General features: G+C 37.7%; 1 protein-coding gene across 2 annotated transcripts; it reads right to left on the reverse strand.

The window, feature by feature from the left end:
- Positions 1 to 852: 852 nt before the first annotated feature.
- USPL1 (ubiquitin specific peptidase like 1) lies at positions 853 to 12,450 on the reverse strand. Of its 2 annotated transcripts, XM_086612977.1 has the most exons (9): positions 12,120 to 12,450; positions 11,433 to 11,561; positions 9,028 to 9,685; positions 6,719 to 6,805; positions 6,179 to 6,308; positions 4,791 to 4,916; positions 3,982 to 4,142; positions 2,230 to 2,834; positions 853 to 2,109 (listed from the first exon to the last, which is right to left on the reverse strand). In XM_086612977.1, exons 1-9 carry the CDS (start codon positions 12,216 to 12,218, stop codon positions 925 to 927), a joined length of 3,180 nt encoding a protein of 1,059 aa, XP_086469103.1. In that variant the 5' UTR covers positions 12,219 to 12,450; the 3' UTR covers positions 853 to 924. The 2 variants fall into 2 exon arrangements, with proteins under 2 accessions (XP_086469103.1, XP_009981243.2); XM_009982941.2 differs by having other exon boundaries at positions 853 to 2,834.
- Positions 12,451 to 16,098: the final 3,648 nt, after the last annotated feature.

Raw genomic sequence — 16,098 nt, forward strand, 5'->3', positions numbered from 1 at the left:
TTACTTTCTTCCTACGGACCTTGCCTCTCCTTGACATTCTCACATACGGACAGGGGTGCACTGCTCTAGCCCTGTAGTGACAACAGAAATGGGTGCTAACTTACAGTTAACTTTAATTCTTTTATTAGTGAATTTGCAGCTATGAATAACAGAAAGTTACAGCTGATATTCTTTCTTAGCGCTGCAAACTCTGGCCCAAATCTTATTAATTTTACTTTAAAAATAACCTGGCTCCAAATAATATTCTGCCAAATTATATTTTCAGTTACCCAGGATGAAAATTCAGTACATGGTGTAAATTTAAATAGGAAAATTTCTACCATGTATCCATCCTTCCTTGTATCCAAGGGGTATATACATCAGGGTGAGCTTGTTGAACAGTAATTCTGAAAAAATTAGAGAGTTCCTAACAGAATACCAGCCTCAAGTTTAGTGTTGCAAATGATTTTTGTATCAAAGGATGCAAACATCCCTGATTACAGAAGGTACTTTTTTTTTTTTAAATGTCAGACAAAAAGACTTCAGGAGTTGGGTGATCCTGTAAAATAAATCACTACTACCTAAATAATATTTTTTACACCATTACATCATCAAGACTACTGAAGTTTACTGTTTCCCAAATTCAGATGAATATGGTTAAAGTTTCCAATATTAAAAGCAGCAAAAATTAAGACTCACCAGAGCTTTTAATTAAAAATCATCATAATATCTGACAGCTAAAATAACTGCTTCTCAGAAAAATAAAATGCATTAAAACCTTATTTGTCTGCTACAATAAAATTTTAAGAAAAAATCTCTCAAATGTAAATTGTTCAAGTACAGCCAGTGTGCAATTAAATTAGTTAGAAAACATAATTTAATAGTGCTTTATTTCAAAATATACATAATATTGAAAAAAATACTTAAAACCAAGAAACCGAGTATTTACCAAGTTTCAAAGAGAGTTTCATCAAAATGAGGTAAATCTATGTCACCTGCCATTGAGCTCGGTGCTGAAATGGAGAACAGGTCTTCAAGGATATCTTCCCTTGTAGGGCTCTCAAAAGCAAGTTTTTTCACACTGGGTTTGCTTATTGTATGAAGTTCCGAATTATTGTCCTTTACAGGGCTGTAATAATTGTGGTCCTCGCTTGTCGTTGCTGCATGTGGCACACTGGTGGTCTCATCAGACGCTGTTGTTGTTGCCACTCTGCTATCCACCATTTCCATATACATACATTCATCTTCACTTTTTGGAGCCTCTAAGGAAGCAACAGTTGAAGTAGGGGACAGTAATTCTGCCAGTATTTCATCATTGTTATTATGGTTAGTGCATCCTGAGACAGAGTTCACGTTAAATCCAGATTCATTATTGGCGACATCCATCTGATACTGCAGTTCCCTCAGAAAGCTCTGCAGCAACTCACTGTCATTGTGAGGTGCAACCTGTGACGGGGTGCTTACACCTCCACTCACAGGTTTTTCCTGTTTCATCTGTTCCACTGCTAGCCTATCTAGTGAAGCCAACTTCTTCTTTTTAGCATTAAGTTTTTTTAACAGTTTTAGGCGAAGTTTTTTTGTTTTGTCACTATCTGACTCTTCTGCCTTCACAGAGTTATAGCCAGGTGAACAGAACGGAGTCACTTTACCTGAAGTACCCAACGTACTTCCTGACTTGTTCCACGTTGGACCTTCAATAGTGGTATGACTTGCTGTTGGAAGACGAGTGCTTTGAGAATATCCTTTGAAATTTGATAAAGGATGAGTATTTTTACTCTGAGGAACCACTGACTTCGGGGTCTCAGTTGTTTTGTTTGTACCTCTGCTTTGAAATCCACCAAAGTTACTTGCTCCCTTAACTGGCAACCGCACTTCACTTATTTTTTGCATTGAAGGAGTTTTGCAACTTCTCTCATTCTTGAGAGCTGAGGCACTTGAAGGCATAAAAGAATTATTCTTGCTTAATAATTTCTTTACCCAGCTTCCCACAAATCCTCTTTTTTGGTCTTTGTGTGAAGGCTGAAAGGAATTATTGGCAGCACAAGAATTGGCAACCTGAGAATTAGCTACAACTTTGCTTGCATCTTTCAAGTCAGGTGATTTTTGTGTAATATTATCTACCGGTGACAACTTCTTGTTTAGCTGTAGTTCTGAATTTAATCCATGTTCTCTGTTACGTAAATTAGTTCTGTCATCTGTTCTTTGAGCAAGTGACGAGTCAGATGGGTCAAGGTTGTGGTTTTTGGGCGCAAGAGGAGTAGTATTTGCTGGATTCAACTCTTCTAGAGGTAAGCAAACACTGGAATTTTCATATAACATGCATTTATTGTTCATAGCTACTCTAGTTCCACCAAACTCTCCTGTATATGGAGTGTTAGGTGAAAAAGCTGATTCCTGCTGTTGCAGTGTGCCCGTTTCAACAACAGGGTTATTTCCCACCAACTCACCATTCGACAGCAATTTACCTTCCGAGTCAACTTGAATTTCTTCAAGCATCAGTGTTACAAGATCATCATGTGCCAGATTCTGTAAATCATGATGAACAATACTCTCACCCTCAGCTACCTGCTCCTGTTTCTTATCCGGAGTTCTCACAGAATCCTCTTTGCAATGTTCTGCAGATATTTTGTCTACAGTGTAATTAAAACCACAATGCAACACTGTGGAATTTGACTGTACGTTATTAAGAGGAAAATCTTCAATATTTTTACTCTGCAACTGTGAATTCAGTTCTTCTGGCACACGGGATGTTTTCTTTTCCCACGTAACAACATGAATCTCTGAAGGAGGAACTTCAAATCTTTCATGTTTCCTGCAATACGGCCCCTTTAAATCATCACATTCGAGCCAAGTTCCTGAAAAATAAATAGCAACTGGTGTAGAGACTCAAAGACTCTTAAAATTGAAATCAGTATCCTCCAACGCTCACCAAATATTTTTTCTAACCCATTTCCCTGACAAGCAGAAAATAAAAGGGTTTTCCTCCATTTTTTTTTACATCAGAGAAAACTGGGAGATTTCCACTGTAAAAAGATCATACACAAGCAGAATTTGCAGCAATATTATTACAGGTTGGAGTAGGTCAACCAAAAAACAAAGCTAAGGTTTTTTTTGTCTGAGCTAATGATACTGACATCTTGTCTGAAAATATCCACACAGGTCTGAGGGAAGAACCACCTCTCAAAGTTTCTCTGGAGACTTTTACATTGCTTGGGTGGGAGGCATGGGGGTTTTAGATAAATTGCTCATTTTAATAACCTGTTCATCATCTGCAAATTGTTCATAGATCATGAGCAAATATTTTACAGCTTTAAGAATTTAAAAATAGATACATATGATGTCTAGGATGTTCCTAACTAGGCACTTCCCAGCTGCCTCTTCTTTCCTATTCTTAAACTGGTAGTATGATTTAGACAATTTTTGTGTTAGAACATGTCAGAACACTTGCCATTCTCTCTATGGAAGCATGAGAATTAAAATACCAACTTTTCACCTTCTCTGATTACAGAGTTTTCGTCAATGGTACAACCATCACACCATTAGTAATGTTTCTAACATGGATTTGTGCCTCAGGTGCAGTAAAGCTCAGAAATTAAAAGAAACTTCATTAATGCTGGTAGTTCCATAGGTTCCCTTGCTTCTAGCCAAGAATGGATAAATAACTGGCTTCAAAATAACCAATACCTTTTGTCCCACAGCCATGCTCAGCCTGTATTTTTTAGCTTTTAAAAAGTTATGAAACAACTCTACCCAAATAACTTTTGCCAGTGAGCACAGTGTAGGACAGAACACTGCTGAACAAATCAGTTAAACCAAACTGAAACCTTCACCCTGAGTAACAAATTTTCCACAATTATTCACAAAATTTTAATATGAAGTTTAGAATTCAGACAAAAGAAATCCTTGTTATTATATACAGACTGTTGACATTACTGCACTAACCTATAAAACAGTATTTGATGTAGACTCATCAAGTATTATAATAGAATTTATGGTTCTTACCATCAGGATTCAAAGACCAGGTTATGAAGTGCTTCTTATCTGTTTGATACTGAATGATAGATGTTATTTGGTAAGTGTCTTCCTCAAACTGAAATGAATAGCCCTTCAGGTTGTTATGTGGCAAGCCTTCTACAAAATGTAACATTAACATTGAGGGTACTCTAATAAAGAAACAATAAAGAACCAGTTTATTACAACAAAATAATGGCAAAAAAAAAAGTAAGGCATCTCAAAGAGTATGTAATCCTGCCTTTACTATTCTACTTCCACACAGGATTCTTCAGATTGCACAGTGGTCAAGGGATAAGTATACCCCAAGTAGATATTCCATTTTGTAATAGATTAGAGGAAAAAAACAAGACTTCATAAGGGAGTGGGGAAAAGCTGAAAAAAAAAAAAAAAAAAAGAGACAACTGTGCCATAACCGCAGTAGGAAAGAACCTCATTCCCAAGTCAAACTAGTAAACAGATGATCAGACAACAGTTTATCTACCAACGGCAGGGACTGTGGAAAGTCTGACACTGGATATCAGTTGTCTATATTTACTACTTGGTATGACCTGGCTCAAACACATGTGCTGGTCAGTATGTTAAACACTGCTCTATGTTTCATGCTTATTAAATAGTAATTGCCATCTTAGCCTTTAAGAATGATCTAAAATCTTTACAAGTGAGTATTTGTCAGAGTATAAAGCATAGAATCTCTGTAGAGTCGAGACAAGAGTTTGGTTTTGAAAGTGATAACGTTCAATAAGTGAAGTCTCAGAATTTTATGTATTTTATTTTCAACTTCACACATTCAAACTTACTTTTCCAAAATCATCTGTCTTCTTTGAGATCTATCACTACAGTTATTACATGGTCCAACATGAACAGCATTAAGTGGATGCCAATCAGGGATTATATTTGTGAATGTTGTTAGCGTTTTCCTAAGCCTGGACACACACACAGGGAAACAAAAAGAGTAAGTTGAGTTGCTGATTGGAAAGCAATGAATATACACACTTTACTAGGAGAAAAAAGTTATAAAAATGTTAAGACAAAGTCAAATCCTATTCATATTCATGCCATTTGTATGAATTCCACTGTGAGTGCATCACACCCAAGTCAGCACTGAATTCAGTTCTGTCAAATAGTATCAGTCACTGATTCTTCTCAGCAGCTCTGTGGCCTTCAATTTCATATTATTTGTTCTTTCTCCCTTAGCATGTTACCTCTATTTCCCTTTCCAACATAAGACAGAGCTTGTACCAGGATCCACATAATTTATTGGCTAATATAGAATCTCAGAGAGAAGGAAGTGGTAACAAATTACCTGAGAATCCATGTCATACAAGGTCTTGTTTTCAAAAACCAATACATTCAGAGCTGAGATTACACAGAGGTTGTATTGTGTGAAAACACAATGTACGGGATATTAAAGTGAAATAACGTAGTTCATTCATTCATTAGCCACAGAAAGGACTTCCTTTATATTTAACTTAACCTAGATTTTTCAACATTTAAAAAAAAAACACAATATGTAACAAAGGCTCTTGAACACATCCTATTAACCAGGGCTACACATTAGCTGGCAGTGTAACAGATAGCATTAATCTTATCTCACTTGGGGATCTGGAATTTTATTGTATAAACCTAAGATAGTGGAGAGAAACAGGTATTTTTCAAGTAAAGTGAGCTGTCTTCTGAAGGTGTCTCTCTTTTTCTGCTGACTCTAAAAGGAGCCTAAATGACTAGCTTCTACCTGCTGCTACACAGAACTGAATCAATTCTCAAGAAACTACTTCCCTGCAATATTATTTTAAAATAGATAAATTATGTGAAAGAATCTCTGCTTCTTTGTAATCCAAATGAAGATTACAGATATTCCTCAACAGCAAAAGTGTACTAGGCATACGTTTTTTAGAACCACAACAATTTGTATACTCTCAGTAAAATATCACAGTAAGCATGGCCAGGGATTCACACAGTTACCTATTATTTCTTCCTTAATTAAGTGATGACATGGTTTCCTAAGTCATGACATAGCAGTAAACTATTTGCGAACGCTAGCCTAAAAAAGCACATCACATAAAACTTCATCAACAAGCTTCAGCTGTACAAAACCTAGAGATCTGAAGAAAATCAACTACTATATGCAGATTTTAAAAGGTAAGGTAGAATAGTTATATAGAAGCTACTTGAACAAAAATCTCACCGGTTCTGATATTTGTAGCCACAACACACACATTCAAACTTCCATGAAAACGAATGCAAGAACAGTTTCTCAGCTTCTTGATCCAGTCGTAAGAGGAGAGGGAGTGCAAACACTGGACTCTCCTCCTTACCTTCAAAGATGGGGCAGAAAAAAGTCACTGATTATTTGAAATCAGCTTTCAGTACTTCAGAAAGGAAGAAGATAAGCTTATTGCTATGATTTTAACTCCAGTTATCCTTTCAAGGCTGGATTTCTAATCCTTACAGCAAAGGGATGGATCCATGTTATCGGGTTGTTATCAATGACAATTTCATGACCACAGTGGAGTTACAAAGACGAGAATACGCTCTCTAAAAAGTCAAAACCAGTCAAGGGACAAAAGAGTTGATCACAATGTAAAATATGTGTACGTCACCGATAAAAAGAAAAGTTGTCTTCGATGCATACGTACATATGTATTTTTATGTACTGACATACTACAAGGATTTACATGTAGAGTTTCCTGAAAGGAAATATGGAGATGATGCAATAATTACTTACCCAACTCACACTTCAGCCGAGGCTGAAGCTCTGTAAAAATTCTGGTTCTGATTTCATTGAGATGTGATTCTGCTTTTGGAAGAACATCTAAAGAAAAAAAAAAACACAACCAAAAACGTACACTTTCATGTATTTACGTGTAACACCCCCACCCTTTCACACACATACGTACTCCTAACACACACTCATCCTCTGCAAACTGATGCCTTTCATATTGACTTATTTGCCTAAAACTGTTGGTAAAATAACCAATATTTGCTGTTATTGATCTGAAAATTAGAGAATTTACAGAAGTTATACACATTTTACTGCTGTCTGCTAACCAGAAATTACTCAACCTGATTTAAATCATGTCTAAAAGTCTATACCAATAGCTAGAGAGTAACAACATTTAAGGATAATGTAACCAGACATCACAAACATTGGAGATTCAGAGATTAAGAACAGATTTTTAAAACCTAAACATTAACATCAAAAGCACAAAAATTCGCTTACATGAAATTATCATACAATTAGTAATAAAAAATTTAAATATGTTGTTCCAGATTAAATAATTTTTCAAGTCAGCTTTTAAAATAACAATTATTTTTTAAAATAATGTACATTATGTATCTTACCATGTATTCTAAATTTACAAGTTACATTGTTCCTACACAAACACATTCTTTAAGCACAAGCAAGAACATAACTTCTACTACATAATCAGGACCACAACCTGCTCCAATTAAAGGAAGGATTTAAAATTGCTGTGGGAACTATTTCTTACTTACAAAACCTATGTATATAAAAAAAGGTAAAAAGAAGTTTCTTGCAGCTCTACTGTTTTTGATTGTTTTTAAACACAACTGTACGTAAAAAATGCTGAAAAACTACACAGAATGGCAGAATAAACACTACACCTATTCTCAACACCACTCTTCATCCAATTCCCTCTCCACTGTTGCCCAATAAGCTAATTTGTTCTGCAGCAATTCCTGGAAATGAAAAGGTTTAAGTTATCTCAAATGACACTACATTCTAACACCTAACATCCCCATTTAAGTGCTCCTGCACACCAAAGCTCCTCTGCAAACATGGCACAACAGAGGGGAAAGAAAAACATCTCAGACGGGTTCTGTGATGATAGAAGGCTTCCAGGTAATAACTGAAAACCTAAAATCAAGCAGCTTGACTTTCTGGCAAGCAGAGTACATGAACCACTTGAGAATATTTTTGGATTTTTTTTTTTTCCTCTGTAAAATAGTCTGTTTTCTCTGCCACAAGGTGGATTAAACAATTTTTGATATACCTATTGTTTTTCCCAGGAAAGATATGATATTCTTCAAATTATCTAATGCTGTTCTGGGACTATAGTTTATATATTCAAACTCACACTTTTCCTGGAATGTCTACTGAAAAAATAATTCAGGAAAGGCACTGGCTAACCAGAGATCTGTATTAATTCTCTAGCAGATGATACTTTAGAAGTTCAGACTTATGACAACAATGGTTCAGTTCAAGAGGACTATGAGAAACAGATCTTACTTTAAGAGCCTTAAACTGAATCCACAGTACAGAAAACGATCAAAGGCCATACTAGTAGATTACAGTGACACATCCGCCCCTGACTCCAGCTGTGCTGCCTGGAAGGTTGCCCCCAGCTGCCCATCACTTTTCCTGTGCTTGGAGGTTACAGTTCTCAAACCTGTTAAGCTGCAAATATGAGTATTCACAAACCCTTTCCAGACAATACGAACCAGGTTAATGTGTTTGACTAATTTTGACTGGAACAGGTTAGGAAGCACTGTCATCCATAGCACAGCTTGCAGACCTCAGGGGAAGCGTTCCTTCAGTGAGTGCGGCTGGAGCCAGAAGAGAACATATGTTCCCAGCTTTACTATTTTTAGTGTGAAAACACAACTGCCCGTTTACACAAGGATATAAACCACAACAGAACTTATTTTGAAGATTAGAACGGCATCCTAAGATGTTAACCAACAGAGAGGAAGGAAATAAATTAAGGCTCAATTATATAAACAATTCACAAATTCTCTATGTGGGAAACGACAAAAAAAATATGAAGAAATACCTAGTGTTTGATGCTTTCAAAGTGTGCATGTTTGCCCCAAGAAAAACAATTGCAGAGGTTATCAGGATTCTGCTAGATAAAGCACACGACTCTGCAAATTCACAGTAATGACTTGTAACTCATTCTTTTGTAATCTTGAAATAGAACGGAGGCATATTTAAGTGCACTGTACTAAATTCTGCGTATTTGTAGTGGATCAGATCAGTCTGAATACGAAGAAATAGCAGCTAAATTTACTCACCTTTTACTTTACTCCTTTTACAGGTATTCAGAAGCACAGTTGCTTCATTGTATTTTGTTAAGAGTTTCTGGAGTAAACATTTTCCATCATTATATTCTTCTGCTAGAGCAAATTTTAATGTTTCCAAGTGTACCAGTGCTGACAAAATACAATCTAACCAACAAAGATTGTGTGTGTTTTTCCACTGAAGACATAAATCTGTGTTATTAGCGGAACCTTTATCATCTTCGAGCAAAATTTCAGATGTTGTTGAGCAAAGTTCAGAATTTGGCGAGAGCTCTGTTCTGGGACTAGAAGTCTTATGAGGACTTTCTTGACAGCTGTTGGTGTTGGTGGCTGTCTCAGAATCCACCTCCTGCATGTGGAACTCCACACTGTTACCAGGTTTTTGCTGGCCATTTTGTAACACATCATGTAGGCTTGACTTGGGAATACATACACTATTTTGATGGCATTTGACAACAGGGTCTGTATTAAGAGTATGCTCAACATTTACAACGTTATTAGTTCTCGGTTTTTTGGGATGTGATTCCACAGAAGAAAAGTCACTGATATCACACAATTTCCTTTTCTTATGAGTAGATGAAACTTGATGAATTTCTGAATCAGCGGAAGTAATTATGCTGGTTAATGGTTTATAACCAAGTGGGTAGATACACTAAAGGAAAGAAAGAAAGTTACAGTGAAATCTACAAAGCAATTTCAGGTGAACAAGAACTAAAAGAAGTACCATACTCTTAAAATGGAATGCAGGATTTCTGTAAAGTGTAGTTTTAATGTAATCAATACATAAATTCAACATATGTATGACAGGAAGAGTCTCATGACCACTGACCTATAAGCAACTGTGAAGTAAATATATCACTAGTGATAATCAACACTAGAATCCTAGAATTCTAGAATGGTTAGAGTGGAAAGGACCTTAAAGATCATCTAGTTCCAACCCCCCTGCCATGGACAGGGAAACCCTCCACTACAGCAGGTTGCCCAAAGCCTCATCCAACCTGGCCTTGAACACTTCCAAGGATGGGGCATCCACAACTTCTCAGCAACCTGTTCCAGTGCCTCACCACCCTCAATGTAAAGAATTTCTTCCTAATCAAAATCTTCCCTCTTTCAGTTTAAAACCATTGCCCCTTGTCCTATCACTACACGCCCTTGTCAAAAGCCCCTCTCCAACTTTCCTGTAGGCCCCCTTTAGGTACTGGAATGCTGCTATAAGATCACCCTGTAAGCCTTCTCTTCTCCAGGCTGAACAGTCCCAACTCTCTCAGCCTGTCCTCATAGGAGAGGTGCTCCAGCCCTCAGATCATCTTTGTGGCCCTCCTCTGGACCCGCTCCAGCAGCTCCATGTCCTTCTTGTGTTGGGGACTCCAGAGCTGAACGCAGTACTCCAGGTGGGGTCTGACGAGAGCAGAGTAGAGGGGCAGAATCACCTCCCTCGACCTGCTGGCCACACTTCTTTGGATGCAGCCCAGGATACTGCTTTACCAGTAAACACTTCCAACCCCTGAAAACAATTTAACTTTGCTAAGGAGAGTCCTCTTCTCTTACTTTGGTATATCAATTTCATTAGACTATAGTTTTGGCATTATCATCTTGTGCCTGACAGAATACTTGTGCCAAAACTGGCAGGGTATCTTCCAGGCTAGCCCTATGCATTATAGCAGGTGTTGGTAGGGGCTTACATATATACCTATTCTGCAACCAGAATATAGTCAAATCCGCTATTACCAATCTCCAGAACAATACTATGATTATTTAAAAGCAGGGAGGGATGGGAAAAGCAACTCAGAGACCCATATCTAGTCCAGTCTCTATCTAGCAATTTAAGGGCACCAGTCCATATGGGATTGCTACACCCTCCCCACGTACAAGAGCAGTGAAAGGAGAAGCAGCAAAATCACAACTGAAATACTAAGCAGCAAAGAAATCCTGCTAAGGTTATACTTAAAAGGGAAAAAACAACAACAACAACAAAACATTATAACTGTAATACAAACCTATTTGCGTTACCCAGACTTAAAGAGAGGAAAACAGGAGACTCGCATCTGCAAGATCTTAGTTACATGGGTCATCAAATTTTTGCCTTCTATCCTGATTTGTGCAATGATTTATTTAGTACCACTTGTGCACCCTTGTAACGTAAGTGAAACTCTCCTTTATTAATTTTAATCTACTCTTTTTAGTTCTTTAGGGTAGCTAGCTGTGCCTGAATATTGCACATACACAGGTTAGTTATGTTTTTGTCTATGTACAGGCAAACATCATCCAGCATACGGACTCAAAAGGGTCCTATCTCAACAGTCTGCTTACCATCAACAAAATCTGGAACTTAAAGAGGTGTAAGTACTGAAGGTAAAGGCCTCAACACAACCAAACACAACTGTTAATTACTGTAATACCTGAGGATTTTCACAAAGAAAAATAGACTCTTGAAAATTAATGCGGTAAGTCCGTAAAACTTGGATCTGGCCCTTCTCTTTGCAGACTGGACAATATTCATGTGCAGTTGTTTCTGCAGGATGACAGTTCTAAAAAAAAAAAACAAGAAAGAAAGAAAATGCAGCATAAACTTACCTATTTCATGTATTATCTGAAGGTAAAACATACATACATACCAAGATAGAAAACCAACGTGCAACTTCTAAATATAACACCATAACACCTAATACAATATAAAAAAGTAAACTAGTTTTTTTTTATATTTATAAGATATATTCATAGAGTGTTCTATATAAATTTATATTTTGATTTAAATATTCAAAAATTTAATCAGATATCTTTAACAACACAATTATGCAACATTTAATTCTACTTAAACTAAACCACAGGACACTTATTGCCAGGGAATATAAACTCAGATCTTTGAAAGACAAATCAATTGTCACAAGAATGCAAATAGTTGTAAAAATAGTGCCAGTAAAAAAATCATAGGCACAGATTTACTTAGAATAATCTTTCGCCATTGTTATAGATTTCCGTGGAAAATAATTTTGAGATTTTTTTTTTAAAAATTAGACCAATTAAAAATCTCTCAAAGCAGAGAAAAATATGAACTTTGCACACATGTAAAATAAGTTTCAACTGACTTTTCCCAAATACCCCACCATGTGGAGTGTCGATTTCCCTATACCAGTCCCTTCTCCAATCACTTGCAAACCATTTGTAGTCTTCTGGGTATCCATCATTCTGAGCCACTGGCTAATTTATGTCACTTGTAACAATGTCATGACCACTAAGGATTTTTCAAAGACTCCTGAAAAATAAGAAGTGAATAAAAAAATTAAAGAAAAATTAGATTAAATTTTTGGGGAAAAAAAGTACCATCAACAATACAGCCTGTATTTGCTGTGAGAATGAATTCAGAAGAGCATTTTCTAACTGAAAATACTTATTTTCTAGTGCAGATTATGAACTCAAAACTTTAAGTCACATAATAGATTTAACAGCTTTAGGCCCCGAAATTGCAACCTTATCTATTCTTTGCACTCTACAAGGTCTCTCATCTTTTCCAAGTGCACTATACATTGCAGAAACGTAGATGTCTTGCCTGGGCATCTCTGCTTACTGCATCTAACCCTCAGAAAGAACTTCTTCAAAAATGGCTACAGTAAGATCCCATACAGTTATAGACAGCTGCTGAGGAACACTAAAAAAAAAAACCAACCAACCAAAAAAATCCCACTGTTGCAACTTCCAGAACAGTGAATTTAGTGCATAATAAACTATTAAAAGTTTATACTGCAAACGTAACAGTTTTTCACTACAGAAGGGCATCCTGCTGTTACTGCCACTTTTTAGAAACTTCTCCTAATGTTACTTTAACACTGTTACAGACTTCCTAGCAAACTAAAGCTCTTCCACAGTATCATTGCTATATAACTCTATTGCATATTTTACAAGTTACATTGAATATTCTATTTCAAATGATTTCTCAAATTCAGGGCCGAATTTTTCCTCTCTCACATATCACACAGACACACTGACACATTTGAGGAGGACGACTTCAGTATGAACCAGGCATGCATCAGAAGGCACTTCCTTAAGCCCATTCCTTCACTGGCACTGAGGCTAACTACACCTTGAATCAGCCAGAAAAACACAGAGGTTTAGAACTACAGGGACCCAGTTCCACTCCTGCTGACTTCAAATGGAACTAGCTAAAAAAAACCCACCATATCTTTCTAAGATGTAGGAGGAAGTTAAGGTAAGCTGAATTGCAAAATCATCAATGCTTATCTTTCCTTCGGCCATGACGGCTCCCTTTTCATTACTTCCACTGAATAACATCCTCTCCCACACCATGATGCCCTTTCAACCCTTTCTTACGCTACAGCACTAAGTCAGATTATAGTTCCTTTCAAGAAAAGAAATTTCCCAAGGCACTCTTGGAAACGTGTAAATACCAGTTCAACCCAAAACCATTTGTAATACTGGGCAAGGAGAGACCCTGCAGAACCGGACAGAATGCTAAAACCCAACAGAGCATGAACAAAAAAAGTGCAGTAGGAAAATGTAACAACTCATTTCAAATCAATCCCCAATGGCAACTTAAGAGAGGGTCAAAATGAGATGATGATGGGTCCCTATTGACACTTCCAATGTGTTCAGCAGCACTTTTCAGCATTACTGGGCTGCAGCACATAAAGACTATATACCCTGATCTGTAATTCTAATGGTTGTAATGGAAGGCAAGAACATAAAAATATGAACCCACATGCCTTTGAGTGCATGTTTAGTTTTCAAAGTAGAGTTGCGAGGTGTACAAGAAACAGCATGGTCCCAGGCTCACTCAAGGTAAAAATTAACGGATTAGCTCAAAGTGCACAAGCTTGTTGGACTATAAAGGAAAGGCAAGGTCTCCAACTTTTCACACAGTGGCAACAGCACCATCACACTGTGACTCAACTCTAGTATCATATATTTAGTCTAGCCAGGAACTTTTTTTTACATATTTTTTATATTTTTATATATATATATATATATACAATTACAAGTCGTGCAGATACCAGCCACACTAAAACACAGAACAACTTTACTTTCCATGCTATAGCTAGTAGGAAAATGTCTCTAACTTTTCAAGGGACTTTTAGTCAATTCCTTGGCCTGAACCAGTCCCAGCTCTCCAGAATAAATAAAATACATTGATCACAGGACTGGAACTTTCTCACCACAGAAATAAAACACACACTCAAAAAGGCTAGTAACACTAACAACATGCAGGTTATTCCTTTTTAAGCATGACTTGATTTTATAAGATACATTTATTTCTCTGCAAGTCTCTGTTTTCCCTGTCACCTCTCTCAAAAGGAAAGCATTTTTTTCAGTTATGGTCTCTGTTACTTCTGCTCTTCTTTTTAAAGCTTAAATACTTTTGAGATGTACAATATCTCCCCCAACTATAATCAGCCAGCAACAGTACTAGAGTACCGGAATCCAAGACTTTTATTGCACTTATGAATAGAATAACATTTTAAAAAGTAATTGCCCTTTTTTTTCAAAGACATAAACACAACAAGTAAATAAAATGCATCTGCCAGCACTAGACAGGCAGAGCGGTACCAAGCAGCCTGCCTCTACATTTCAGTATTTGTAACATTACAGAAAGTTATTAGTGACCTTTGCGGAACGTACAAAAATCCTGCATCAGATCAACAATTGCCAAGAAAAACATCCAATCAAAAAACTGCTGTATCAAGTACTGAAACAATCCATTGGAATAATGTGTAATATCCACACTACAGATGGGAAAGTACACGGGAACACACTTTCAAGCTTATTGGGTCATGTTTTAAACCATTTATGCTACTTTCCTTCTTTTATCCTGGATAATTGAAAAATGTAATGCAAAATAAGCCATGGACCTGGTATAATTATTAAGGCTACGGTTATGATTCCTTGAGTAGATGAGCTGATCTAATGGCTCACTGCTGCTGAATAGGGAGGTCTCCCTTCATTTTTTCTCTTATTCCTCTCCCCCCCACCTTCCCTGACAGCTCACATCCTCATTAGACTTTCCACAAGCTAACTGAACTCAGAAAACAGCAGGAAATTCAGCAAAGAACAAGTTTTTCTGCTATTCTAGTGAGTTAAATTGACCTATGAAAAGGCCCGATGAGCTACAGAGCTGACAGGGCAGAAGACAGAAAACAAGGAAAAGGTGAAGAACAGGAGAGAGATGGGTTTGATGGATGGACCATTAGATGCCTAAGAAATTGGCTGGATGGCTGCATCCAAAGAGTTGTGGTCAACAGCTCTATACTCCAAGTAGAAACCAGTAATGAGTGGTGTCCCTCAGGGCTCCATACTGGAACCAGCAGTGTTCAACATCATCATCAATGACACAGGGCAGTGGGATCCGGTGCACCCTTAGCAAGTTTGCAGATGACACCAAGCTGAGTGGTGCAGTTAATATGCTAGAGGGAAGAGATGACATCCAGAGGAACCTTGACAGGCTAGAGGTGGGCCTGTGCAAAGCTCCTGAGGTTCAACAAGGCCAAGTGCAAGGTCCTGCACATGGGTTGGGGCAATTGCCAGTATCAATACAGGCTGGGGGATGAAGGTCTTGAGAGCAGCCCTGCGGAGAAGGACTTCAAGATAGTGGCACGACCTGGCAATGTGCACTTGCAGCCCAGAAAGCCAATCATATCCTGGGCTACATCAAAAGATGCGTGGCCAGCAGGTCGAGGGAGGTGATTCGCCCCCTTTACTCTGCTCTTGTGAAACCCCACCTTGAATACTGCATCCAGTTCTGGTGTCCCCTACCATAAGAGAGATATAGATCTGTTGAAGCGTGTTCAGAGAAGGGCCACAAAGATGATCCGGGGGCTGGAACACCTCTGCTACGAGGACAGGTTGCGGGAGCTGGGATTGTTCAGCCTTGAAAAGAGAAGACTTCGGGGGGACCTAATAGCTGCCTTCCAATACCTGAAGGGAACCTACAGGAAGGCTGGGGAGGGACTTTTTACAAGAGTGTCCACTGATAGGACAAGGGGAAATGGGTTTAAGTTGAAGGAGAACAGATTTAGATTAGATCTTAGGAAGAAATTCTTCAGTATGAGGGTGGTA

Source organism: Tauraco erythrolophus, chromosome 1, assembly GCF_009769465.1.
Source record: "Tauraco erythrolophus isolate bTauEry1 chromosome 1, bTauEry1.pri, whole genome shotgun sequence".
In the NCBI taxonomy this organism is placed as follows: Eukaryota; Metazoa; Chordata; class Aves; order Musophagiformes; family Musophagidae; genus Tauraco; species Tauraco erythrolophus.

Coding starts and splice junctions, on each gene's coding strand:
- USPL1 (XM_009982941.2), bottom strand. CDS start 12,218: ATGATGGATACCCAGAAGACTACAAATGGTTTGCAAGTGATTGGAGAA. Junction 11,562..12,119: donor TGGTGGGGTATTTGGGAAAA/GTCAGTTGAAAC, acceptor TTTTTTTTTTAG/AACTGTCATCCTGCAGAAAC. Junction 2,835..3,981: donor CTGGTCTTTGAATCCTGATG/GTAAGAACCATA, acceptor TTTATTTTTCAG/GAACTTGGCTCGAATGTGAT.